The sequence below is a fragment of the Haemaphysalis longicornis genome, unplaced genomic scaffold, assembly GCF_048455015.1.
Source record: "Haemaphysalis longicornis isolate Haplotype H1 unplaced genomic scaffold, Haemaphysalis longicornis Haplotype H1 scaffold_1, whole genome shotgun sequence".
Classification (NCBI taxonomy): Eukaryota; Metazoa; Arthropoda; class Arachnida; order Ixodida; family Ixodidae; genus Haemaphysalis; species Haemaphysalis longicornis.
The window spans coordinates 472,601,042-472,628,832 of record NW_027526203.1 but is presented as its reverse complement, the minus strand read 5'-3'; the positions used below and the strand labels follow the sequence as shown (position 1 = coordinate 472,628,832).

At 46.6% G+C, this 27,791-nt stretch overlaps 2 protein-coding genes across 4 annotated transcripts in view; one reads left to right on the top strand and one right to left on the bottom strand.

Moving 5' to 3' along the window:
• Window positions 1-401: 401 nt before the first annotated feature.
• Abp1 (Actin binding protein 1) lies at window positions 402-25,846 on the bottom strand. Of its 2 annotated transcripts, XM_077688204.1 has the most exons (14): window positions 25,692-25,846; window positions 24,441-24,525; window positions 24,067-24,122; window positions 23,886-23,998; window positions 20,142-20,216; window positions 19,561-19,698; window positions 19,412-19,489; window positions 11,800-11,886; window positions 11,335-11,457; window positions 9,835-9,915; window positions 8,541-8,690; window positions 6,663-6,798; window positions 3,492-3,626; window positions 402-1,787 (listed from the first exon to the last, which is right to left on the bottom strand). In XM_077688204.1, exons 2-14 carry the CDS (start codon window positions 24,521-24,523, stop codon window positions 1,648-1,650), a joined length of 1,395 nt encoding a protein of 464 aa, XP_077544330.1. In that variant the 5' UTR covers window positions 24,524-24,525; window positions 25,692-25,846; the 3' UTR covers window positions 402-1,647. The 2 variants fall into 2 exon arrangements, with proteins under 2 accessions (XP_077544330.1, XP_077544331.1); XM_077688205.1 differs by lacking the exons at window positions 24,441-24,525; window positions 25,692-25,846 and adding an exon at window positions 24,179-24,369.
• A 50-nt stretch (window positions 25,847-25,896) lies between these two features.
• Rhobtb (Rho-related BTB domain containing) overlaps window positions 25,897-27,791 on the top strand; it is a 225,149-nt gene continuing 223,254 nt past the window's right edge. Inside the window, exon 1 of one of the 2 annotated variants that reach the window (XM_077688195.1) lies at window positions 25,897-26,000. The gene's annotated coding sequence lies outside the window, so the exon portion shown is untranslated. Of the gene's footprint in view, window positions 26,001-27,392; window positions 27,524-27,791 lie in introns of those variants that run through there. The other variant, XM_077688196.1, reaches the window with a different exon arrangement.

Here is a 27,791-nt window from a genome sequence, read left to right as displayed (position 1 = left end):
TGAAGCCAAGGGCACCGTTTCTTTTATTTTGCACATTTCCAGATCTGACACTAGTGATCACAGGCATCTGAAAGAATCTTGTCGTTAGGCTAGTTTTTAACCAAGATGGAACACGTCTTGTTAACTTGTTAATTTGGTTACGGGGGCTAAGTGGATTGGCTTAAGCCTTGATAATGGACAGGACTTATCACAATAACTGATCCTTTGTTGAACCTTGATCTAGCTGCAGGTGATAACCTCACAGCAGTTTTAGATCTGGCTAATTTTTAATTGATCTTCCTGTTTGCCGCTTTTATGCTGAACAAAGTAGCTTGCAGTGTACACATAAGCACAGTGGCAATACTTGTACGATTGCAAAAACATGGTACCTTGCACACAGCAGATCCAGGGGAAAAAACACATTTTCAACAGCTTAGCGTACTTGTTTATTACAAAAAGAAACATCGGTAATAACTTGACTACAGACAGTACAATGTGCAAGCTGTATAAGTAGTGGACAGGAAGAAAAAAAATGGTAAGCTTTTTTCTTTTTGGTAAACCAGCAGTCAGCATACCGTGGTGTATATACTCCTGAGGCCTGCTTGTATCCAGGTTTCAAGTTTCAACATGCCATCACTGTAAAAGGTGTGGCTAGTGCTCTGCACATGGCTTTCACCAACATGACTTAGCTTTGTAGAACACATGCAACAAGCCTGTTTTCCTTTCACACACAAAGAAAAATTAAGACTTGCGAGACTAAAATGCTACTGGCACCTTGGCGAAAACAAACACTTGGAGAATAAAATAATAAAAAAGCATCCTACAACAAAACAGACAGCAGTGCCAACACCTTTCTAGTGCAGTCTCTTGGAAGTGCGCCCAAGACCGCACGACTAGGAAGCACTAGGTAAGAAATGATAGAACAATGCAGTGTTTGTTGGCCTGCACCGTGAGATGCATAATTAGTAACAGGGCAAGTGACAGCGGAGGATGGCGAGAAGGGGCATAGCAGAAAAAAAAGGGGGGGGCAAGTTCTTGGCAGTGCTGCACTGTAACTTGCCTTAAAACTACCAGATGAAGCGCCTCGTCAAAATGGCAGTAGATCAAACGAGTGCACGAGTGCCCCAGACTTGCCTAGAAAACAAGTTTGATCATACGGTGCTTCCCAGAAACTAACACAACACAGTTATCACATTAGTCCTTCCATTTAAATACAACGTGCATTCATGTGCTTACGTGTAAACAAGGGCCAGCACAGCTCAAGACAATTCTCGGCTCTACGACAAGTGGCCGAGCTACGGGGCCAATGTTTCTCGGTACCTAAAGTTGCATTCTAAACTTTCCCCCCTTTTCCAACGGTAAACGGGCGCAATCTTTGTGGAGTATTATACACAGCGCCAAACACTACTACTGCTACAAAAGTGCTGGTCGAACACTGGTTGAGACAGCACCCCCAGAGCAACAACTTTGGCCAAACCTGAAATCTGATGAGCAATCGCAATGAAGGTCCATGCCTAACTGTGCACCTTTTTGGCCAGAAGTCTGCACGGTAGTCGGGAAGCATGTGGTGCAGCACTTTTCGTCGCCGCGTCCCGCTGCAAGTGTGTAAATGCATATATCTGGTGCATAAACTTCTGGTGCGAGCAACTGGTGGTTCCGCAGCACGCCTCAGTCGATGAGTTCCACATAGTTGGCTGGAAACAGTCCGTAGGTGCCATCAGGACCAAGTCCTTGCCACCAACCCTCGTCAATTTGTTCGATATGCGTGATGACGTCGTCAGGGTCAAAGGAGATCTCAGTGTCGTCAGCTGAAAAGATAACGCACAGTTGGCGTCGGTCCTAACACTGCACTGGATCAAGCAAGCTGCCAGGAAGGCATTGCTGGTCAATGTCAATACAGCAAAAAATAATTCATGACTGTCAAGTTGGCATACACAATAACCTGCTCCCAAGCCACCGGTAGTCCTCTACATAATAGGTCGCCACTATAGGGCAGAGCTGTGACGAGGCATCAGTGCTGGCTTCAACTGCAAGGGCGAAAGTGTGTCGTTTTGGGCTCTCCACCATTACACCTTGCATCTCTGTGGCCACTTCTCAGACAGTGGCACTTGCCCTGGATCTGCTGCAGCGTTCCGCATCCTCACTCTTTGGAAACATCTCGCACAGAAGTGGCCCAACATGATCGCTCACGCTCAGTGGCAAATTGTGCTCCACGAGGACTCCGGCGAAGAGACACTCAGCACGCATATCACTGTCAATGCCCTGCTTCTCAGAGGTGCAAACAAAGTTCCGGTGCTTGGTCATTGCCAAATGCAGCTTTATATCGCGTTCCCCCCTGTGCAATGCTCATGTTGCATGCACAAGTCGTTCAAAATCTGAAGTGCTCGCCTTTCAGGGACGGGCCAAAACAGCAATAAACACTGCTCATACTTCTTCTTAGGCTCTGACAACACCATCTTGTGAATGGAGCTATGAAAAAAAAAAAAAAAAGGCCTACATGCTCACTGCACAGAGAAGGAAAAGCCTCCATGGCTCGCTACACTCAAATGGCTTGGATGCGACTTCTGATGATTTTAGCTGGCTACCTCACTAATGATAGCAATTGCGATGCTAGATGTTTTTGTTTTTTTTCCCCACGGCGTGGTTGGGCCACTTTTTCGGGAGATTTATAACCGTTCCCGTACAATCAGGAGGATGGGTCAAAATCATGCACAGCTCCGTCTAACACCGACGATGGTTGAACGCAAAGCTTTCACATAAGATTCCTTGGTTGTCATCTGAGTTTTGACTTTGACTCGCACGCATTTTTGAATTTTGATGATCGCAGTGGCTTTGACTTTGACCCTTCGCCATTTGATTTCGCACGAAGAAAGCTTTGTTATTGAACTGTTGTTGTCCTTAGACGAAGGGGTGCAGGAACTATCTCATTTTGCACGCTCATGCACTCCTCTCCAAAGCTGCTTCGAGCGTTTCATAATGGTGCAATCAGATTGATGTTGTTTCGATAACGCAGGGGACTCAGGTTCGGTTTCTACCATGGGGAAGTGTTTTTTTCTTTCACTTCACCCACGATCATTATCGTCATAAAAAAAAGTTTGTGTTCCTGCAGTGCCTTTTTGACGTGACATACGCCATCAGTGAGGCATAGAAAACTTCGCTTTAACAATTCAGGAGTCTCCCGGGCAAATCGGGAGAGTTGGAAGCTACGTGTTCCTGTGCGTGTTAGGCCTCTTGGCCAGGCAAAGCTCATGATAGCCATGTTTCTTTTGCATTGTACAAGTACTCTAAAGGTCAGAAAAAAGTTTTGTTAAACAAGCAAACAAAAAGAACACCTGACCTTTTTGTTTACAAAAAGCAGTCATAAAATGTCACCAAAATCTCTTTAGAGCCCCTTACACTACAAGACCTACACCACAATTAAATACAACAGGAAGACATTTCGACCAGTCACCAGCCTTATTGGCTAATCTCGGTAAGAAACAGTAGGCACGCAAGGGTGTATGGCTCCTCACCGGCCTGATAGTCATAGAGGGCCCGGGCCCGCAGCCCCGGCCCAGTGCTTTCCACGGTTGCCAGCTGTGCTTGGCTCAAGCCAGGACTGTGTTCAGCAGTCACCTCATCGACCTGTGCAGCAACCTCGGCCTCAGCTGCACGCAAGAAGCAGGTGCAACATTAGCAATTCACTTCGGGGCAGTTATGATTCACAGCTGAATAACCTGTCCCAATGGGGAAAAAAAAGCGGCAGCAGCAGCAGCAGCCCACAACAAATGAAGCATTTGCAAGGTCATGTGGCAAGGTTCCAGAAGCAGAGAAATGGATATTTTTGATGTGCTTGCCCCAAGGAACGGAGTGGCCAGCGTTCCACTCTGCTCAACACTTTTTTTCTTCACTTTTTTTTTGCTTTCGCAATTTTTGATAAAATTCCAATGCATCTGTTGTTTGAAATTATTACTGTTGGAAAGCCCCATTCTTCTTCTCTATCATTCCATAACCTACACTTTAGCACCATCATTTTCTGTGGCAAGAAAAAAAATTTCCTGGAACACCCAAAAACAACCATTTTTCTGCGGTCACTAAAGTGTTTAAGGGGCCATGCAGACAAAACGCAAGTTTGGTTCATCTGAAAGATTGCCTCATGAGAATCATACTGACACCACTTTTAACGTAAAGCTCGCGCAAACAAGCTATATACAGCGTAGACCGCTTATGACGTATGTCACGGGAACCGTTAAAATCGCACTATATAAGCGGTGCTGCACTATAAACAAAACTGAGTGAATCCAACCACACCACAGCTTACCTTCCAATTATTCTTTGTTTATCATCACTCAAACAAATGCCACTTAAAAACAAACTCGGACTTCATTCATTCTTTTTTTTTTCTTTTTTTTGCACATCAGACGCTGGTGCACAGTCTCACAAACCAAGAGCGCAGCTTTTACTTACACTTCGTGTTTGTGTTTTGAGGGATCTGCTTTTTTAGCGTCCACAAGAAAGGATGCCGCAGAGAAGGAAGCGGCCCGGTTTATGCCGGCGTTAGAAGAGCACAAGCCAGATTATTTTGCGATGCCGAAGGCGACTGCTTGTCAACACAACGTCCAGGTAGTGGAAACCTACGCCGCCGCCGCTCGGCTTGCTATCCCCAGATGCCCGAAAAAGAATACTGCCTTGAGAGTAAGGGCAGTTGGGGTTATCACGCCAGTGCAGATGGAACACACAAACTAAAGCGCGCCTATTTCTTTTATTTGCTGTGTCTAAAAGGAGAGAAGGGAGGGCCGGCTGCGTTGGATGGCTGAATCTTTTTTTTTTCTTGCTTTTTCGCAACCTTAAACGACCCCGGTCGATCAGCAGTCCCGCCAAAAAACCGCACTATAAACAGTATGGTGCTTCGGGCAACCACCTTATAAGCGGTATGCTCATACACTGAGTTCTATGGGAGGCGTACCGGCGGCCAGGAAAACCTGCATTATATCCAGTCCCGCACTATAAGCGGTTACGCTATAAATAATCTGCACTGTACTTAAGAAAAAAGAATCACCATGCAACTCACTAGCTTATTTCCCGCACTAGAACATATGACGTCATATGCACAGCCGTGTGATTGGCTGTGGCTGGCAAAAGCAAACGCAATTTAGGCAGAGCTTATACGCTTGTAGAATGAGCTATTTTCCCTGCTTATTCATTTTATAGCAGTAAGAATGGTGAGGTGAAACAATGGAAGTCACGAAAGTACACAAAAACATAGAAGTACCAGTGCGTACTGCTGTGGGACACACTATCCTTGTTACAGCTGCACAGCAGTGTGGCGATTTAGGGTTGTTTCACACGACACTGGCCGATGGGCACAAGTGACATTGTCTTATGTAACCCTGTTTGTCGAACATACACCATGTTTCACGAAACGATGACTATTTGCCATAACAAAAACAAGCAAGGTGCAAATACAGTCACAAACAAAGCAAAGGTGAATAGTAGTGCGGAGCAGTATGATGGCGCCACCTAGGAGGGCTGACCGTAAATAAGGCTCTGCAGTTCGCTGAAGACTGAACAGCGCACTGGAAGTTAGCTTGAAGACCCATCCATGTGACGTCATGGCAGACATCACGAAACACACGATTTGAAGGGACAATCAAAGTTTTAACTTAAATTGATTAATTTCTCAGTGAATAAAGCATCAATTGCTGCCAGAAAAGCGCTGCGGGCACTAGTAAGCACAAAATCTTTCAAATAAAACAAACTAGCATTTTGCTTGCATGACCCTTTTAAGTATTACTTTGTCCAAATAAAGTAGAAGCTCAATGATACAGATCTCTCAGGGTAGCAAAAAATATTCGTATCATCACAAATTTGAAACATCAAAAACAAAACAAGCACAAGTACACAAAGAAAACGCATACGAGTTTCTTCTGCATGCACCTGCATGCAGAAGTCTGTTACATGTTCTGTGTCATTTTCTTTACCTTGCCAAATGCAAACCTTACCTTTACCTTAATGCACCTTTACTAAATGCACCTTTACCTTAACAAATGCGCACTGATTTCTTCATGTATTGTATTAGCTGCACAAAACAAACAAACAAAAAAAAGGACTTCGCTATGACAGGCAAGTCCTTTCGTACAGTATTTTTTATACACAATAATCAACTATCTTCTACGTATCGCAAATATTTACTGCAAGGGCTTATCACTCACTCACACACGCACAAAAAAAGGGGGGGGGGGAGGTGGGAAGGGCGCTTTCAGTTTTTGCCAATTAAAGTACAGTTAAACATCGTTATAACGAAACTGAAGGGGCACTGCAATTTGCTCGTTATAACCAATACTTCGTTTAGCCCTAGCAGGCATTTGCTACAAGTATTGCACACTGTACTTACCCAAAAGAAATAGCAGGCGAAATTCGTTCTCACTGCTTCATGGTACACAAGTGATAAAAGCCATCGCATCAAGCACGAAGCTGAGCGAGCCATCGGTCGAATTAGAAAAATGCATGAATGGCCAATTACGGATTTTTTCGCAGCAAAGCCCGTTTGAAATAAGAGTTACGTATTTTGAACATATTTTGAAGTACATGAGTGAATTTCCTTTTTATCACCGGATTGCGGTGATAACGGCACACACATGCACGTGCGTGCACGCACACACATGCATACACAGGAGCCGAAACCGAATCTCCGTGGACCCTACCATGGCAGGTTTGTTGCTTTGCAACTTCTTGCTTGGATGGCTCCCGAAGCTGGTTGCGGGTGTAAGTGAATTCCGAGGGAGGGGAAGTCACAGCTGCCTCCCGATTGTTCTGCACGGGACTCGCACACGCCTCGGCCTGCGAAATAAAAACAAAGGCCAGGCGGTGAGAGCAAAAACATCACTCGGCTTGCTTGCCACGGGGGAAGCAGGTGCAGGGCCTCTCCTGTCCACAGCCAGTTCGTTCTGCTGAGCTTCCAAGCCATGTGACCAGGCTATATCGTGGGCTGATTTAAAGTTGCATTGGCCAGATTGGTCACATCTGTTACTAGCCCCTATTAAACAGCTCAATCCTTTACGGCCCAGCCCACACAAACGTGTGGGTCAACAAATTCGTTTACTAAGTGGCGCGTGCTTTGGTTTCGGTTTCACAGCCCTGGGTAATCGCTGCGAACGCTTCCAAGCCTTCATTGGTTTCGGTAGTTCACTCACTTCGCCACCAGGGGGCGAGAAATCGCACATTAAAAACAGCGCCCCAGCCGGCGCGATCACGCTAGCCACCTTTAAGATGAACTGATATTTCTTCTAGCTATTCTCGTATTTTCTGAATAGCAAGCTTAACACGACTTGCAGGACTTGGAAAAACACACTCGGCTAAAAAATACACCCGTTCCCTTCGTGTGCGTTCCGTCATCAGGCTTGAAAAATGCACCCACACATATGTGTGGGCTGGGCTTTCGTTGTCACGAAAATTTTGCTGGGCAGTACAGGGTGCCGGGCTCGTGCACTGCAGCGCTAGCGATAAATAATTTCTGCTTGCTCTCTTGGCGTCTCATTTATTCGCGGTTTTGTGCTGGCTCGTTGGTAGTGCTTTCTTGCACCTTAACCTTGAGCTAGTTCTGTAATTACTTCGGATAATAATATTAATTATATTAATTAAAACTTCATTATTTATTTTCACAAAATCCTATTTATAATGTAAGTACTACTGAAAACAATATAAAACTTATAAATAATACGTAAAAATGCAGTTTGTCTGCACCTGATGCCGTTTTTAAGGTATTTTTACTACCCGCAGATTACACGAATAGAGCCCAGCCCACACGTGTGGGTTTTTTTTCTCTGTGAAATACTCTGAACTTTCCATTTTGACTTGTCGAAGCATCATCGGGAAGAGGTAAATACGAAAAATTTAATTACTTGTGGCCATTTTTTCTAACATCTTTTTGTTGGGCAGGAAAGGGTTAATTGTGAATGTCCTCAGAAAATTCTCTTGACACTTACCAGTACTACAGGACAACTGTAGCATTCCCCTCTGCCAAATATATGCAGCCCCACTGATTCATGTCCCCTCCCCACCCCCCTCCCCAAAGAAGCCTGAATACACCACCAAAATTTTACAGCATGATAAATTGCACTATCTTTTGCAATGGCTACTGCACAAGTCATTCATTTAAAGCACAGAGTTAATGCAAAAGACACTCTCCCCTTCCCAACCCCCCCCCCCCCCCCAAAAAAGGGAGGGGACATCAACACCCTTTCAAGCTTTTGTAACAATTCCTAAAGCCTGTAGAGCTACAAAACATATAAGACAGACAGAGAAATATTGATTTATTGAAGAGGCGAACTCCAAGCTAAAGAGGAGCTTGCTACTGCAACCGCTGCAGTAAAAAAAGGCATTACTAAAAAATGTATGATTTTTCAGTAGCAATAGCTTTTAGTGTCAGACTTTAGTGTCCCTTTAAAGCTGCAAGCTGTGAGAAAGAGAATGCCACTTTTTTTTTGGAGTTGAATAAGCTCTACACACATTGAAGCTGCTGCTGTTGCTCCAGTTGCCCGCTCCAGAACACAGTTTTTTGGCCTGACCACAGGTACACTCACTCTAGATGTTGCACCTTCATGATTGGTGTGCTGTGCTGGTGTGTGATTCTGCGAGGAGGCCGGCTGGGAGGCATAAGTGCCGCTGTAAGTGCTCGGCTCAAACATGGCCTTGGCGTTGATGGTCCTCTGGGCAATGAGTGCCTGCGCTTCCTTCAGGGGGAAAAAAAAAGCACCCGGTGGCAGCACACCTCTTCCGCACTGCACTGCAAGCTTCAGCATAAGAAAGGCAATGCCCTTAAGTGCATTCTCACATGACGCTGAGCGCTCATTTAACTCTTACGGGACCACCGGAAACGGTGATGAAAAGGAGAGGTCTCGGTACAATTTTTTTATTACATAAAGCAAAAGCACCATCCTGCTTTAGCATATACCAAAATGCAGCTAATTATATGTTCTTTGACATACAATACCATGTTTTCCTTAAACGTTGCACTGAACACTACGAAAAAATCCGAAATTAAGAACTTCAATAAAAAACTACAGAAAAAGTTAGAGTAAATATAAAAATATTAAAAAAAAATTATTTCAGGATATACAAAATGCGACACAATGCTTCGATTCTTCATCATGAAAGCTTCTTTGCACAAGTGCCATGGTTACTTCGTCGCCAAAGTGTACGCTGGGCTCTCATCTCGACGAAAACTCGATCCGCTTCTGCGCTGGTGGAAAAAGATCACCACCATAGGTGGTTGACACCCTAGCGAACGATATACACCACAAGAACATATATCAAGTGCACATACCTATGCCAGAGACAACTGAAACTGAAACCATCATCCACCTTTGAGCCCCACTTGACGTTCCAGGCTGACCCTCACGAATTCTCACTCGAGCTGAAATACAATCTCGTAAAGTTGCATTCCGACTCTTCACTGCCGCTCTCATCATTAAAATACAGAATAGAAGCCGAAGATACGAGAGACGAAGCGGACGTGGATTTCTTATCGCGCTCACATGACACCATGATTGTTTACATTCGAAACCACCACCCGTCAGAAAAAAATATCTAATGTGTCGCCATCTGGCAATAAAAAAGAAAACTGCACAAAAGAAAAACTTTAGTTTTCAAACTGTCTCCTAGATGGTGCCAGGTGTTCCATCGAGCGAAAATTTGTATTTTGCAGGCACGCGAAACTATCGATCATATGTGATCGATGGCCTACAGGCACGGTCCCGAAAGAGTTAACCGGCCACTCTGTAATGCGTCCTACCAAGAGCAACAGCTTGCACAAAGGAAGAAATCAATGAACTGCTTTCTGCACACACAGGCATTGTTCCCAAACAGCACAAGTACCTCATTCCGCTGACTCCTTAGGCTCTGTGAGCGACATTTCCGTTCCTCTTCATCGTGCATGTCCTCCTGCAGCTGCTGCTCCTGCTCCACGAGAGCAAAGGCCAGAGGTTAGGCACAGCACGCTAAAGAAACGCATACTGCAAAGTTGGTGGCTAAAAGGAGTAGGTAACGGCAGTGAGAGGTTTTACGCTCGCTCATACGTATGACACGGCCTAGCTAGCCTCGTTGCTACTATTACTGCTACATTTCATCAATCACTAGAACACTCAGAATGTTCTTTGACATCTCTGAATTTTCAAGTAAACTAGAAGAGAATGTGGCTGTCTACAATGGTGCTCAATAAGCCAAAGTCATTCACTGCTCCTGTCGACCGGCTGGCTATGCACACTACTGTCAAGCGCAAAATAATGATGCTCACAAGCTCAAGCCACCAATATCAATGACCTTCCTGAATGCCTCAGCCCTATGCTCAGAGCACACTGAAATTTTGCCAGCCAAACCTGGTCTAAATGCCAGGTGCATGTAGCGCCACGCCAGAAAACTTTCTGAATGCACCTGGGTTTGACACGAACCGTGGTGGATGCTCTATTAACGGAGGCAAAAACACGTGCCCGTATGCATAAGATTCTGGCACACAACGAATCCCAGGTGGTCTCAATTTACCAAGGGACCTTCAATAGAGTGCATTTTATAATCCAGGTCAAGCAAGCATTTCAAGTGGGTGCAAAGAGGAACTACCGCAGGGCTGGAATGAAGCAGACCTGGGAAGTGGCAGCACACCATGCAGCATTGATTACAGCATCCGCGTATACACTATGGCCTTGCTCAGAATGGACGCTAGCTCACAGTGCTACCCGTTGGTGCATGAAACCTGAGTCTGGTTTTATTCTGAAAGCACCTAGTTAATTACAAGCGCTTAAAACAGTCTAGTGGCAGACAATGCTGTGCCTTGCAGCATGCCGAGATACCGCATCTTGCCCACACTTTTCTTGTTCTGTCTGTTAGTGTCAAGTGCATCATGGCAGTTTTTAGGTCTTGCCGACGAAAAATTCGGTGCCATGCCTCCACCATATGCTTCACTGGGGTGAACAGAGGCCACGGAGTAAATACAAAACACGAGGGGAAACCTTGCTTCTTGGAATAACTAGGTAATGTCACAAAAACTTGGTGCAGGTAATCTAGCAGCATAGAAGAAACTGCCCGAATGCTGCAATAGGCGTTCCTCTGCGCAGCCGAAACATGGTGTGGCCATGGAGTGAATGTGACCGCTAGCATTTCATCGACCAGGCGCCGCTATCATCTCCTTTGCCATCGTAGCTGCGAAGCTGCGTAGTCTGAATTAGTTTTCACTGTGACATTATCTAGTTGCTCACCCACCGCAATGGGTGTTTCGCCTCCCGTATAGTATATTCCTGCTGGAGGCCAAGTGGTTGAACCGCGATGACTGGTAACCATTGGGACCACTGCACGTGCTGCAGGGGCGGCGACAACAGTGCTCACCCACAGCTTCTTGTTCACTTTGTTGTGGGTGGAGTTCTGGGCATTCTTCTCGGCCTCCCGCATCTTGTCTATGGAGAGGGAGCGCTCCTTGAACCACTCCTCCCTGGCACGGGCGTCCTTGAGCTGCACCAGCGCAGACCCAGCAGCACGTTCAATGCACACAGCGACTCTGAAGGCACCCACCGGGGGAAACGCCCATCCGGGCCACTGACACAGCCGGAATATACAGCGAATGGGCATGGTTCCCCCGGGGGGGCCCCGACGGCTGTGCCACAACAAGAGGGCCTCATCGGCAGTGCTAGCCGTTGAAAAGGTAGCCAAGTGCCTTTACAAGTGCACTGCCCCAGAAAACAACACAGCTGGCATGGGTCCCGAAATAGCAAACGGTGACGCACTGGCCACCCTTCCCTCCCGAGGGCCCCTGGCAGTGTGCCTCCTTCGTGCACCACAACGGCTGGCACTCACCTCGCGCTCCTTCACTTCCTCAGCCAGACGGCTGCGAGCCGCCTCAGCCTTGTGCTTCTCCTCTGCGACACGCTTCTTCTCTTCTTCCTGCCAATGGTCGAAGAGAATTGACAGCACTTTTAATCTGCGCTTTTTTTCTCTCTCAAGCACTATAAACGGATCAAGGGCGTAGAGTCCCTCTGTATCGGTTGCATGCTAGCGTGGTATTTTCACATTCCAGGCACCAGTTATAATATGAACACTACGAATGTGAAAACGCATAAAAAAAGTTCGAAAAAAAAAGCTCTTACCGGATGAAAGCAACACGAATAGATACTTTTTCTAGAGCCCCAAATGCTATGAGCATCAGGGTACCCGATAGATGGTACTCTACTATGCAAGCAGCATTAAGCGGGCAGGGACTGTTTACAGGGCAACAAAAAGTGTGATGTGATTTGTGAAAAGTGTGATCATCAGTTTCGGTTTCCACTGCTTCAATCCTGGGCAGCACACACGAGAGAAACGTGCTTAAACCTCACAGTTTTGTGCGGACGTCAAAACACTGTGGAGGCCAGCGGAGGTGATGCTTTCACCACCCTGCCGCGAAGGCAGCACAGCCTCAAGATGTTAGGCCTACCACTGCAGTGAATATGATGACTGCTAGAGCCACTAAATAAGCTACGCTTAAGAGTAATGACACTGACGGACAGCGGCAGCCATTTTGGTGCCCGACGCCAGAGTGGCCAGCTTTATGCGCCCTATTGCGGTTGACAGGTGGAATTGGTCCGGGCGCCGCTTGGCAACCATGACAGCTGAGTTTACTTTTTGAGGATTACAGCTGAGTTTACTTTTAGAAGATTTCGAGCCTGCACGCCGGTGCGACAGGGTCACGCTTGGTTGCGCTAGCGTAGCTTGTTTAGTGGATCTAGGTTACACTAGAGCCACTAAATAAGCTACACTTTACTAGTGGCTGAAGGTTATGCAAGGCCACAGTGGTTCTTTCGCAGCGGGAAGCGAAGCAGGCATTTTCCACCGTCCGGCCGGTTGAAAAAGCCCGGTACAGAGCAGCATGGCGTTGCTACTCTGCCTGGGGCTTAAAAACTCACTCTTAACGTGTCATACAGCCACACTGCGCTCTGAAACATGAGTTAACGAAGAACGCATGCACGCGGCAACACAGAGGCACCAAAATGTCAGCGCCCATGGGTCGTCCGGGGGTAAACAGATGTCACGTGACACGGTTCAACCAATGGCCACTGTAGGCAGCATACAACAATGAGAGAAAAGAGTGCCGATACTCTGAAACCTGATCTTGGGGCTTTAATGACTGCAGTCATGACTGCTTTCAACAGAGGCGCAGATGGCGATTTTTATTGAGATTATCGGCAATAGTATCAGCTCCTTGCCCGCATGTAGAATTTTTTTTTTTCGCCAAGAGCGGTGATCCCTGTAAAACGCTGCCAGTGTCTTGGCGGCCGCTCGTCGAGCCACGCGTACACATTACTGCCAAATGTCAGAGAATCTTGGCTAAGTCATCTAGTTTTCCCTGCCACGGGTGGACGTCACACTGATGCCCATTTTCTGCGCGCCGCTTTTTGCGCTCTTCCATTGGCATGATAAATGAGATCAAATAAAAATGTGTTGCATGTGTCAGAGGCCGTTCATACGTTTGCCAGGGTATTCTTTGATGATTTGATTATGAGGTACGACATGCCAAAACTATACAGGTTGTGAGGTGCACCATAGTGGAGGGCTCCGGATTAATTTCTACCACCTAGGGATTTTAACGTGCGCCGAAACAGGCATTTATGCTTTTCGCCTCCATCTGAAAAGCAGCTGTTGCGGCCGGGAATCAAATTCTCGTCCTTGTGCTCCACTGCACAACGCCTTGGCCACCGCGGTGGGTTAGCTAGGGTATTCGTTGAGTAAAGGAAGCGAACTCCTATGCCAAAAGTGAAAGAGTCCTAATTTTTTTTAAAACCCACATGTTGATTAGGCTATCATAAATTACATTTGTTGATGGCTCAATGGGCAATGTAAGCAATAAATCAGCGGTTTAATACCTTGGCAGGCAAAAGCACTGAAATGTGCAACAAATACACCTTTTCTTTAATTTAATGGATATAGTATCCAAACGGCATAGTATCCGAATGGTATAGTATCACGAAGTATCCTATGTGTATCAATACTTTTTTTCTTTTCTTTTAGTGGAGCGTTTTTGTGTTTCATGTTACCTATGTATCCGCTCCTGCAAGGGCCCGGTTAGGGCCTGCAGTATGTACAAATAAATAAATAAATAAATAAATAAGTATGACAATAAAAATCCCTTACTTAGTGTCGTTGCATCAGACAAGGAATATACTCCAAGAATTTAATTTTTTTTTGCACCAAAAGGTTTCACCTGCGCACTAATGCAGTTGAAACTCGTCATAACAAAATTGAAGGGGTACGGCGATTTGCTCATTATAACAAATATTTCATTATAACCGTAGCAAGCATTTATGCAAATATGGGGCACTGTACTTACCCAAAACAAATAGCAGGCGAAATTGCATAGCACCGCATGGTGGTACACAACAAAGTAACCACATTCCGGAGATACAAAGGAACATTAGCGCGCCTACTTTATTGCAGTTCAAAATACGTAACTTGCATGTCAAACAGGCTTAGCTGAAAAGAAGTTTGTAATTGGGCGTTGATGCATCTTTCTGATGCGAACAACAGCTCACTCAGCTTCGTGCCCGATGTGGTGACTTTTATCATAGCTGCCTTAACGTCTAGCGTCTTTCCCTTTTGCTTCCCACCTGGTGCATTCATGCTGCTCAAATCATGCGCGCAGCATGCTAAAAGATAAGGCTGACGCAGTATTAAAAAAATTTACACCATCTTCCCGCGAGGGGAACCATGGGGTAGATGCGACGCATCGGGGGTTGCCGTTGCGTTTCCGTTATGTTAGCGTGTGGATTGCTGTTGTTGTGTGTCCTATTTACGCAGCATGTTCACCCCCGATGCGTCGCATCTACCCCATGGTTCCCCTCGCGGGAACATGGTGTAAATTTTTAACCAAGCGCAAGCTGCGCGCTGACGCATAGATGGCGCTGCGGTGAGAGCGGCGGAGCGCGCAGCTGCCGCGGCGAGGAGAATGGGGGAGGGATGCGGACTACGCTGCGACAACGCGGGACAAGGCGAGTTAAAGAGATGCGTTGCATCTAAAACACGCACACAACTTCAACAATGTGGCTCCTGCGGCATGCACCGGCGAGTGACAACAGCTGCAGGCAAACGTGCTGCGGCCATGTGCACCACGTGCACTGGCTGCGTGCCGTGCGCAGCGAAGGGAAGGTGGCAATGGCTTCGCGGGCGCAGCGGACGCATGGCGCGCCGTCTGGCTTTGCGCGCGTTGCGGGAGGGTGCATGGCAGGAGTTTCGAATTGTGAAAAATACATTTGTCGCCTTGCGCACTGGTGTTAAATTGTCTCAAAATTTTATTTTCGAACGAAATTTGTTCATTATATCCTGCAACGGGCAAGAGGTTTTAAATACATTGGTTTCTATGGGGACTTTTAAGTGGAATGACGATTTGCTCGTTATAGCCATTACTTCATTATAGCCTGTCTCGTTATAACCAGGGTTAACGGAATGTCAGCCGAGACATTTGCTTCTTCAGCTGCATGTAAAGACGCCACCACCAGGGGTGAGACAGCTGAATCAGATTTGGGAGCAGTTTTTGGAGCAGCAAAATCTTGATTTTGGAGCAGAAGAGCCGTGATTTGGAGCAGAACGACATTTATTTGGTCACCTTAGAAGCCTAAAAAATCAAATTTTTGGCAACTCGAGGGGGAAAAGTGCACTTTTTAATCGGTTTTGAACATACATAACACTGAAACAGCCTTTCAATAAAGTTTTTAATTTTTTTTCTACCAGAGTACCACAAGGTACGAACTGCACTACCTTTTAACAAACCACTTTTAAATTCTTAGCCCTTATGCATGGATAGAGTAGAGGTCCGTTGAAAATATCGAGTTGAAAAACTAAGCAATCGTAAGGCACTTTTACTACCATGTGAATGCCAAAATTATTATTTTTGTAATTGCACACTTGGCTTAACGCACAAGTGAAGACTCGCCACGGCAAAAGTTGCGCAAAACGATGTGACAGTCGTCGCACCCCACCAGCCCTCCCATTTCAATACCCAAGGTGCACGTTCACTACGATCGTAATTTGAGTAACTTTGCTATGTTTAGCCACCTCCCTTCTGGCATTAAATTTCACTTCAGATAGATGAACCATTACTACTAGCGTGCAATAAGCCCGTCCTGCTATCGGACATGTCATTTTCCGGTGATGTAGCCTGCGCCGCCACTTCTGCAGTGTCGATCGTCCCATTCCCACCGCTCGCAAGCTCGCTGTCAAAGGCAGCAATAACTCCGCGTTTTATAACACTACAATGAGTCCAAAATTTCCCTTCAAGCACGCGCACCGCGCCTCACACTCAAGGCCAAAACCAGGGTTCGTACAGGCTTCAAAAGCAAAAATTCAAGGGTTTTCAAGGACTTTCAAGGACCAGAAAACACATTTCCAAGTCCCCCATCTAATGTTTTATCCGGGATTATTTAGAACTTTTTCAACACAATGCGAAAATCCGTTATTGCCCAATTCCTAAGCACAACAGTGCACATTTAGGTAGGCACTAACGGGTTTGTGAATGCTCCCCCAGCTTTATTTTTTTTATTTCATGGCTGGTATTTACAGGTTTTTCTTTTTTCTTTGTGTTTTTCTGAGGCTGTTTGATTTCAAAACTTAGTTCATGTTGCCTGCATCTCCTGTTTTGTCAGCAAGAGCATCAGCTGGAGCAAGTGTTGCTTCAAGGCAGGATGAACTATGTGCACGTCTACCATTTGCACGTAAAAGCAAACGTAGATGGAGCGTATGAGGCACACACTAGATGGAAGATGCAAGATAGAGAACAGAAGCTGGCTTTCACTGGATTGTATCATGATATGGATTGGATTGACAAGTGCCTGCTCCCAATGTTGCCTTGTAATAATGAAAATCCACCAAACTTGTAATTTCACGCAATACACTGAAACTTGATTGTTACAATGTTTCTTTACATTTGTTAACACCTAAAATCCATGAAAAACACTTTAAATTCTTGTGAAAAGGCAGGGCCATTGATTTTCTCCGGAAAAATAGAGGGTATTCAAGGACCATTTAAAAATTCCAGGACTTTCCAGGCCTTGAAATTGACACTTCTAAATTCAAGGGTTTTCAAGGTTTTCAAGGACCTGTGCGAACCCTGCAAAACACGGCGAATCCGCCGCGCTACGTTGTTTTTGATGAACTCCCGTCTTTTGAGTCCCGCAACAGATCAAATGACTAAATGTAAAACCAGCCACCCCCATAACCAAAACCACAGCAGAAGTTGACGAAGAGCACTCTGCCTAAACCACGAGCAACTGCTTCACCCCGACGGCCATGTTTTCCAATCTTCACCACACCAAGATGGTGGCGCCAAGTACAGTCGTCCCCGAGATACGGCGCTCCTAAAACTGCCCTTTCTTCATCACCTTGCAGAAGCACTTTGCCGCCTCAGCACACAGAAGTATTTTTTCTACAGGACTTTGCAATGGTTTTCGATGGAAAAAGTTTAAAAACTCGCAGAATATAACATGTGCAACCCGACATTTAGAGACTTTCAAAAAAACTATCTCGGGGACAATTTTATGCCGTTTTTTATTGAATGATCAATCAATTAGACTTTTACAAACAGCATCACCCTGGAGAATGCCTGGAGATGCTGCAAAAGTATGCTGCCAGTAAGCCTTTTTCCCCGCTGAAACTGACGGGAGCGTTGAAAATCCTTGGCTCTGAGACCGTTTTGGAGCAGTTCGGCGCAATTTTCGAAATTTTCAAGCTCTTGGAGCAGCCTGGCGCAGGAAAACAAATTTGTATCAAAACTGCGCAATATGCGCAGCTGTCTCACCCCTGCACCACAGAACACCAACAGTGATAAACCATACAACCCAAACAGAAAATAGCCTTTGAGCATCAGTGTGGTGGGCTGCTTTGTGTTACTCATAATTCAGCTTCTGCACCTACTTCTAAGTCAACGGCTCAATGAATATTTCCAGACGTGTTTTTTGCATTGTCTGCAAGGGCACAATCATATCTTCACAGATTAGACACGCAGTAGCCAATCCAGCAGCTACTCCACCATGTGTCATAGTTCCCACTGCTTGGCCAACATTTCAAAGGAGAAGGAACAGCAAACACTGCACCACATACACACTGCAGGCTCTGTTTCCTGCAATACATGAATGCGCACATGCACAGGGAACAGCCATGTTGCACTCTGAAAGCACCACCCAACACAGCGGTTCTGCTGGGTGGGCTGTTGCCAGCTCAGCACACTTAGCGCAGACCAGGGGCCACGCTGCCAATTTCTGCTGCTAGCAACAGATGTGTGTATATGCATTTTAAGGTGTGCACATGCACATATTAATTGCGTCTGCTGCGCAAGCCAGAGATTTGCCTTTCTGGCTTGTGCTGCGAGGAAAAGGATGGACAGGGAAACAATGGTGAATGCCCTAGGGGCTTACTTTAAGGGAGGACCACTGTGGTGCAAAAAGTAACTAAAGAAGCCAGACTTGAAATACTCTTATTTTCTAGCTCAACAAGCAACAGAGTGGCATGGCAATCTACCAGAATGCAATTACTCAAGCCTTTGGTGTCCATTTGAAGGGGAGCAATTCCACGACTACAATACAAGTCTTAAATTAGGAAAAAGTAAATCTAGGTTTCCCACAGTGCACACTTCATGCCCGTCAACAATCTTTGATAAGCTTCTAGCTAACACACTGCAAAACAATCAAAATAGGCACAATATAAATGTGCGGGAAGCAGCCTCTACTATGGCAAAGTTGGAGAAGAAATAAAAGATAGGCGGGCAATTATGACACTCTCTAACGTGAAATTTGAACACAGTGCAAGCTGCAGTCTTCTTAGTGACGGCGCATAGCTGCGTTTCAGGAAGTAACCAAGTCATTAGTGAACGCACAACAACACGTGCTATTCTGGTGTTATCTCGCAGTGTGTCACCACGGCCGAGCACGTCTCGCTCTCGGCATACCGCCCCCCTCACGTTTTCACCATACTTTCCTGCTCACTCCATCTCGTCTACCCTGGTCTACTCCATCTGGTCTACGCTTTGTTCGCTCGGTTACAACGAGACCGAAGACGAGGCAAAACCACAGGAGCGGGCTGCCGCCGAGCACGTCTCCCGCGGTCTCAGCATACTGCCCTCCTTCCCCCTCACACTTTTGCCACTTTCCTCTGCCACTTCCTGCCCGCGCTCTATCTCGTCCATTCGCGGTGTCCTCTTGGTTCACTCAGCCGATGGCGATGCAAAAGCAGCGCTTAAGAGAAGCGCCCTAAAATGCCACACACCTGATTGATTGTAGGGTTTAACGCGCCGACGCAACACAGGCGATGAGGCGCGCCGTAGTGGAGGGCTGTGGATTAATTTTGACCACCTGGAGATCTTTAACGTGCGCCGAAATCTCGTACACACGGGCGTTTTTGCTTTTCGCCTCCATCAGAAGAAGAAGAAGAAAAAAAAAATGCCACACACCTGCTCTTTCATCCAGAACCTTTCCCTCTCTGTGGAGGAAATCTCCCTGGCAGGTTGTATGCGCTTGTAGACGCTCCCCTGGGCAAAGAACGACGACAGTGTGTCACACTGGGTGCTCTGCCGAGTCAAAACGCGTCGTGAGCGCTTACAATGGGCCTGGAGCTCTCGGTTGGGTCCGAGCGCTCCCGCAGGCTGAACGAGGACACGGTGCACTTGGACAGCTTATCCAGGATGAGCGCTGGGTCCACGTCGTCTTCATTTCTGGCTGTGATTGTTATGTGGGCACCCTGGAAGAAGGGCGTTGCCAATATGGCACGGTGAAAACATGCTCACCACATGGTACGGGTGGCCGCAACATGCTAGTTAAGCTTCGATGCACAATCCGCATCACGTTACACCTCACTGCCAACCAGCGACAGAACACCTTCTCGCTTCCCCCATTTTCGGATTTAACACACATGTAACCACTGATGCCTTTTTAAGCACTAGCAACCAAAGGTACTGCAATGACAGTTACATTGGGGCATTCTCAACTCATGCACACTAGCTGCCGCCTTTTGAAACATATTTAACAAAAGGTTGGGTACTTTTTTTTTAGGCTGAAATGTGGCCCAAGAAAATAACATCCTGAATGAATTTGCTCCCAATTTCTCCTTGAACAGGCCACAAAATCAACAAACGGACAACTGCTTTATCAACTACTATCGAAATGGCAAGAAGTGATACATACCCGGAAAAAGTTGCTAATGTCCATGAAGTGATTTGCACAACAGCCTTTCTTTACTAATGGGGCCCCTTCACCTTGCTGCAAGGACGGAATGAAATGAAGATGCAGGTTCTTGGTGAACATTGGTGCAAAACTGTCGATTTCAATCAGGTGCGCGAGTTAAAATGCTCAGCATACAAATAGGGTGACCCATGGATCAGCTTTTTCTCACTATTTTATTTTAACCTGCTATATTTTCAGTGCCATCTTGTTAGTACCATTTTTTTATAATTTTTTTACAATTTTTTACCAGATTTTTTTACAATTTTTTCAAACCTTGTGCATTGTTGGGAAAGTGAGCTAAGAGCAATATACTAATGTCTCTGCGCAATGCCTGTTGCCAGCGATGCCATAGTGGACACCATGAGTGCCAAAACTCACCAGGACTTAGAAAAACTATTTGCCAGTCATGAATTTCGCTACCAACCAATCAGAGGCATGAATGTGCACCAGTTGGCTGCCATCTAAATAACGGATCAGGGGCTCAAGAATTTCACCTTTGTATTTCCGATTTACCGTTAAGACCACCACAGATTTGTGTACAAATGGCCAATACACATATAGCCTTTATTTTCTAAACGCATAGCTCAGAATTGCAGTTTGTGCAGTTTATTCTTGTTTGCTCAATTAAACCTTCTCTGCATGCGACATCATAGGAAGTGAAAGGTACCTTTTTATTTAGCATAACAATAGCACTTCAAAGACTATGCTGGAAGTTTTGAAATCTCGCAATGCAATGCAGGCTTCGATGTAGTATTCAGAACCTTCAGGAGGTACAAACTGTCAGCATCAATGTGACTGAGCAGCTGTGATAGGGTCAACAATTTTTCGGGCCTTGAGCAAGTACTGGCATTCTTGAGGCAGGCAAAACAAACATAGGAAACAATGACAGCACTTATAGCTTTTCAGAACTCAGTTCCCTTCTCGTCTGTCACATTCAGGTCATCTCTACCTATGTCTGTGAGGCGAGGGGCCTGACATAAGGTCTTTCCTGTTCGGGTTGGCAGTCTGCAAGGATGAATGTCGGAAGGTTCCTCAATGCTGTTTACATCCTTTGTGTACAATCACGACATAGAAGCGCTCCATTCATTACTGCCTTCCAATAAGAATCATTCAAATCAATTTTCAATGCATCATGTCCCAAACCCTAAACACTGTGTCTAAAGTTACGTAGGACGTACGCCGACCCCGTTAATCTTACGGCATGTCAGACAAAAGTCCCTTCTCCAATGAAGAGACTTTATGTCGGACGTATCCAATACCCAGTTGCTAAAGAAAGGTACAGCTGACCTAGCCGGTGGCTGACAGTACAGGCCCGTCGGATGCACCCGCAGGTATATTCTGAGTTTGTGCTATGTGGCTCCCTCTTTAAACGCAAATCCTGTGCCACGGACGAAAAGCCTCCCTTGTGATGTCATGTGATTTACACCGAACGAGATTACCATGCTGCAGGGGTGCCCAATGTAGTAAGTTTACCACCGGGACATTGGTCGCACGACTGGTCGTCTTGTTGGGCATCTGTTAAGGGTACTACTCCTGCCAAGGTTCGTGGCAGGCTTTCGTTCCGCATAACCTGTAGATTTCTGGAAGGTCCCAGGCATGTAACATGTCCTTGGCATCAAAATTGGCCTTAACACAAATTCTTCGTTGTGCACGGAGTCACATACAGCAGTTCTATCGGGTTTTCGCAACACTTCTGTGCTCGTCTACCATTGAGCCAATGAGGCATGACAACCTTTTCAGACCGGTCTGTGCTGGCGGGCTGGGCTTAACCCATCTCTTTGCACGGCAAATAGTTCTACAGTTCTTCGTTGTTTGGGACTCCACCTACCCTATTATTCGCGCTTTTTTGCAAGTTAACCTCGCCGAGGTTTTGCCTAATCTTGTTGTCTCATCATCATTCTCGACTAGACCTTGTTGTTGGGGGTTTATGTATGAAGCGTACACTTCAATACGGTTTTTGTTGTTTTTTCCCCCCCCAGTATATGTGTTCACTGTATATCATGTTAATCTCTACAAGGAACTAATTTCCATGCTTTTCCCAGCACCACTGTATAGAACTGTTCATTCTAACTTGTCTGGACAAGATGTGCTGTTACGTGTCCATACAATGCCGCTTTCTCCCTCAACAAAAACGTTCTTCTTCAAACTGCACAGTGAAACTTTGCCTGCTAAGACGTGGCTGCACAACTGAAACATTTTTGTGTCCTCTGTGAACTGTGGCCTGTGCGATGTACCAGAAACTATTGGGCACTGCTTCATAAAATATAAGGATGCCATACTATTTTGGGATACCTTCAAAGAACTCTTAAGAAGGACATTGAATTGACTCCACATGGTATACGGTATCTCGTATCACCCGCAGACGGCGACGTGCCATATAATTGTTTTTTCCTAATCGCTCTGCATAGTTTGTGGAAAACGGGAATGCTGGATAGGCACACTGAGCCTACGGTTTCTTCCAGATCACACTTCTGCCAAATGATCATTAATCTTAAAGACGTCTACGACCAAAACGATTCTCGCCCCGATTGGTGTCCCCTCCTTATTAGCTGCTCACTGTTGCCCCAATTTTAAACCAAGTGTACATATTTGTTCATTGTGTTTAGTTTTGTTTTCATTTGTATGTGTACATAGTTGTAAATATGTGTTGTAAATATCATATCCCACATTGACATGTAGTACATGTAGAAAAAAAAAAAAACCATGTGGAAAAAAAAAAAATTGTGGCGTCAAGGTACCACCTCGAGCTTGTGAACAGCAGTCCTAGGTTCGAATCCCCACCCCCATTTTTTTTTCTTTTGAAGACAACCAACATTCGTGTGCATTTTTCTATCATTCTTAGAAGACGAACCTTCCGAGGTGCCAGCAGCCGCTCTCGTAAGTTTTCCCCCCCTCATGATGTGAAAAAAGGAGAGTTTATGATGTGCCTGTCCTAATATATACTCCCTAGCTGAATGGCTGGCTGAATTCCCGAATTTAAACTGTGATTTGTTCAGGCTGTGTGGACCACAGTACCATTGCACATCAGCCTCCAAAAATAGAGTGATTGTTGCAGTGCTTCATGTAATGAAAGCAGCGTAATACATACCATTGCAGTCCATCCTCTAAAAATAATTTAAAAAAGCACTAAAAAAAAGACAAAAAAAAAAAAACGAGGGGATTTGAACCTAGGACTGCCGTTCACAAGCTAGAGACAGTGCCTCGGCGCCACGAACCCAGGCAGGAGTAGTACCAGTATCCTTAACAAATGCCCAACAAGACGACCAGTCGTGCGACCAATGTCCCGGTGGTAAACTACACTGGGAACCTCTGCAGCATGGTAATCTCGTCCGGTGTAAATCGCATGACATCACAAGGGAGGCTTTTCCTCCGTGGCACCGGATTTCCGTTTCCAGAGGGAACCACATAGCACAACCTCAGACTGTACCTGCAGGTGCGTCCGACGGGCCTGTACTGTCAGCCACCGGCTAGGTCAGCCGTACCTTTCTTAAGCAACTGCGTATCGGGTACGTTCGACGTAAAGTCCCTTCATCAGAGAATGGACTTTAGTCCGAGGTACCGTAAGATTAACGGGGTCGGCGTACGTCCGACGTAACTTTAGACACAGCGAACTCTAAATGCAAACGACACTAACGCGAAACGCCGCACGAGCAAGTTTTCACTCTTCCAACACAACGGCCGCTACAAATTTATTTTATCACGTACCCAGTTGATGAGGATGAACTTGGATATGCTCGTGCTGGGATCTCGAACTTTGCAGAACGCGTACATGATCTTTCCGCAATTTAACTCCTCGGTCAGCTCCTCGAGGCCGCCGGCTGCAGCGAGCAAGAGGAGCGTCAGGCACGGCGAGCCCAAAGGCTTCCCCGAGACGGCCGCCACTCACCTCCTTTGCCCACCACGCACAGGTCGTACGACTGCTTGTCGTAGCCGAAAAGGGCCCTGCGAAAACAAACACTTAGTTCCTTCCCGGGGCGTTCATACACCTACGTATGTACCGGAATGTCCCATCTGGGAAGTAAACACTGGCAGCAGGAAGAAAGAGTTGCGTGAACCATAAATTCAACATCTTACTTCACATACAACGCTCAGCCCCGAGCTTGGGCCCCTCAAATCACAGCTAAGGACCTCCAAAGCAGCGGAAGGAGCAGATGGCATTTCCTGACTCGATCGTCGTTCCCCGCAAGTCGCATAAGCACACGCACGGAGCGCCATTCCGTACTGTTTATAAGCGTGTACAATTTGAACGCAGGCAATTACCAGTTTGTTCCGACTTTATCGTCCACCACTTCTTTCCACGCACTGAGCAGTTCATCTTTGTGCTTAGCGAGGTTGACAGCCATGTCACAGAACAGGGAGGATTTTAGAGAAGCAAAGGTCTAGCTTTGCCTGTAGTGCCAGAAAAAGCGTAGTGGCGGCGTCGTGAACTACCCAGTACGCCCGCTTGATGGCGCTGTAAACACGGCTTTGTAAACATGGCGGATGCTTTTTGCACAGGCCGCTTGAGCTCCTTAATAACATGGCTGCCCTCGCACGGCGGCCGCCGGCTCGCTGCTCCACGGCCGGACTCGACTCTCCTCCTCCCGCGCGCGAAAGGGGCGTCGAGTCCGGCCGTGGCTGCTCCTGCTGGCTCCTGGCTGGCACGCTGGTCGCGTGTTTACTTGCGCCGCGCTAGTGAAGTGATGTTACGCCAGGTGACCAGATGGCCTCGACTGGCACAGACCACAGTGAGCAGCAAGTGAGAACAAATCGTTTATTGACATCCGCAAGTTTACAGAGGCCAGGACATCATTTCATTTCGATCGCTGCAATTGTACGTCGCTTTCGTGAAAACATTTTTTTTTTGCCATAACAACTCGTTCACTTGCGCTAAGATTTCGAACGAAGGGCACAAATGAAGTATTGACGGCGACAACGGTTTCCTTTGCACCGTCTTTCTAGCGGAGTGCATAACACTCACCTTCTGTTTGAAGAATCGAATATTCTGGCCTCGACAGCTGCCTTCCGATGCGGAATTTCCCACATTTGTCATTCCACAAGCACTCAATTCTCGTGTTTTGCCAGTCCTCTCAACAACTGATGGACGCAAAAGCACATAACAGCAATAACAGTCACGAAACCGGTGCTCCGCGCACATTGAAACGGTCGGCCGTTGCAGCGGTTTCAATTTGAATTGGCGGCTTTGTGGTTGCGAATTCAGAAACAAGGTGGTGCACCAGTCGGCTGTTCGTAAAAAGTTGCGTACATTTTTGCTCAACGGATGTTTGATGCGGAACTTGTTAATAGTATTTTTAAATAACACATTGTAAGCGAACTGTGTGGGCTCTTTGAGTCACGGAATGAATGTTTTGTATTCTATACCAAAAGTAACATTTTGCCTGCGCCGTCTGGTGGGCTTGATGGTCGAAAACAGCGCTTTAGGTTGGTCAAGGTTGGTCATGTGGGGCGTCGATTTTTACGCCGCCTATAGGGAAGACAGGGAACGTCCAAGCTTGCGAGCCCTGGCCATGTTTGCTAACTACCGGCCGGGTGCCCGCCTGTGGCACCACCCGTCACGCTGTATGCGCGCTGACAGACCTTTTTTCGCTATTTCTTGCGCGTATGCCTCATTTTAGTTAGCAGTTTTTCATGTTGAACAAAAACTTAAAACTTAGCTTGCTACAAAAACTGAACATACGGGGAACATTTCCTGCAACGTATTTTCATAACGAAATGCGTCGGAGATGGCGCTAACGGCGTGACGTCAATGGTGATTCCCTACATCACATTGGCATTAGTTTTGACAACCGAGATAAGTAGACAGGACGGGATACTCTCTCGGTGAGTAAACGCATCATTGTTTCCTGCCGAAAAATAGTATTTGTACGGTGCGTACTCGTCAGGTACTGCCGCTGACGCGTGTGATAGCGCAGTTGTATCTATTGAGAGTATCCGTATAGCCCTTTGAATTCCACTTGCATCTCATCCCTTTGTTTTGTATCAGCTGATGGGTTTGCGCCTTGGAAAGAGGTGTCCGCTGAAAGAGCTTCCCACTGGGCTTAAATTGAACTCTTTCTTTATTTTTCGTCATCTTGGTACCTGGGATACGGATGCACGCATTATAGAAACGTTGCGTCGACAGCGTAATTCATTGCAGGTCGCGCAGTGCAGATTTACTGCATCCCTGCCGATGTAATTTAAAGCAGAATCGGCGCGTTTGGTACAATTTCGTAATTTAAACGGCAAATGTTGTAATTGTCTACTCGGGTTCTTGGGCCTTTCTGCGATGCGATTATGCGAGAAACACTGCGCGCGGATCGACTCGTCCGAAACTCGTCGCTGTATCCGAATGCCGTCTCCACCTCGCCATATCGAATTTCAAGACGGAACATGTAATCCTCGGTCTGAGAGTGTGTTTACGTCTTATACTCGCTGTAGGTAATTGTAGAAAACGGGAGCACGCGCCGCGCTGTGTTATACGCTCTCTCACTGCGGATGCGCGTCGATCAGCTGTTTTGGGCGGAAAACGTGCCGCGCAGGTCGGTTGCGCTGGAATGCGCGATTCGTTGCCCCCCTCGGCGATCTCCCGTATCGCCGAGCTGTGCAACAACAGTGATAACGCGGGGAGCCGTTCCTTTTCATTGGCGCTCTTTCCCGTGCCTTCGTATCTCCTCTTGTTTATTTTCTACCCTTTTCTTTGCCTCCCCCCTGCACGTTGACTGTCGACTTGAACAAGCAGCGGCTCTTTTTTTAGAGCCCGCGTCCGATTTCGGGGCTTGATGACAAATGTGCGTCTTTAGAATAATTTCGAATACGCCTTTCCGGAACGAACCAACTCGGCTGCTCAATTGGCGCTGTCTCTTAATGAGCCTGTGTTTTGCGCGCCGTATTTTGTTGCTGCATTTATTAAGGAATCAAATACGATGACACCCCCTCATGTGGTGCGCAACCGAGCGTCGCTTGCGGAACGCCCTACCTGTGCGTGGTTTCTGCGTACACGGCTTTGTTTACCTTCAGATACGTTTGCCCCAGCTGGCAATCTTCGCCGTGTTTTGCCGCGAAGCATATGCGCGGAGTCGGGCCGCGTAGATGCGCCCAGAATGGACTCAAAGAACTCACGGACGTGCCAAGATTGTGTAACGACTTCTGCTTTCCTGCTCCCCCTTGTTTTAGGAAGAGATCGTTGCGACTTGTCAATGCGGAGTGTTGCTTTTGGCGATATGCCAGCCTCGCGCCGACACTCGCAAGCAGGTTCGACGCACTTCGCTCTGCTGCGATATGTATCGCCAAGTGCTTTGACAGACGCCGACGTTTCCCCGCTTTTCCGCCGCGTTTGATTTTCGCTCACCTGCACTTCACGACCGGTAAGTCCTGGTGTTGACGTAGCCGTTTCTACTAACGCCGTGTAAGCGCTCCGGAGACATTGTTTTTAAAAGCCGCTGTCAGTGTGGCGCAGCATATGCAATGCCTCGACAACTTTACGAAGCTTGCGCCTTTTCCAAATCCCCGCAGATTAAAAAAAAAGAAAAAAAGAAAAGCGTTGCCTGGCTGCTCTCGTTTGGCGTTCTGCCATAAATATACCATTCATTGAGAGTACTGCTGACGCAACCTGCGCCTCTCCAAGGCGGCCAG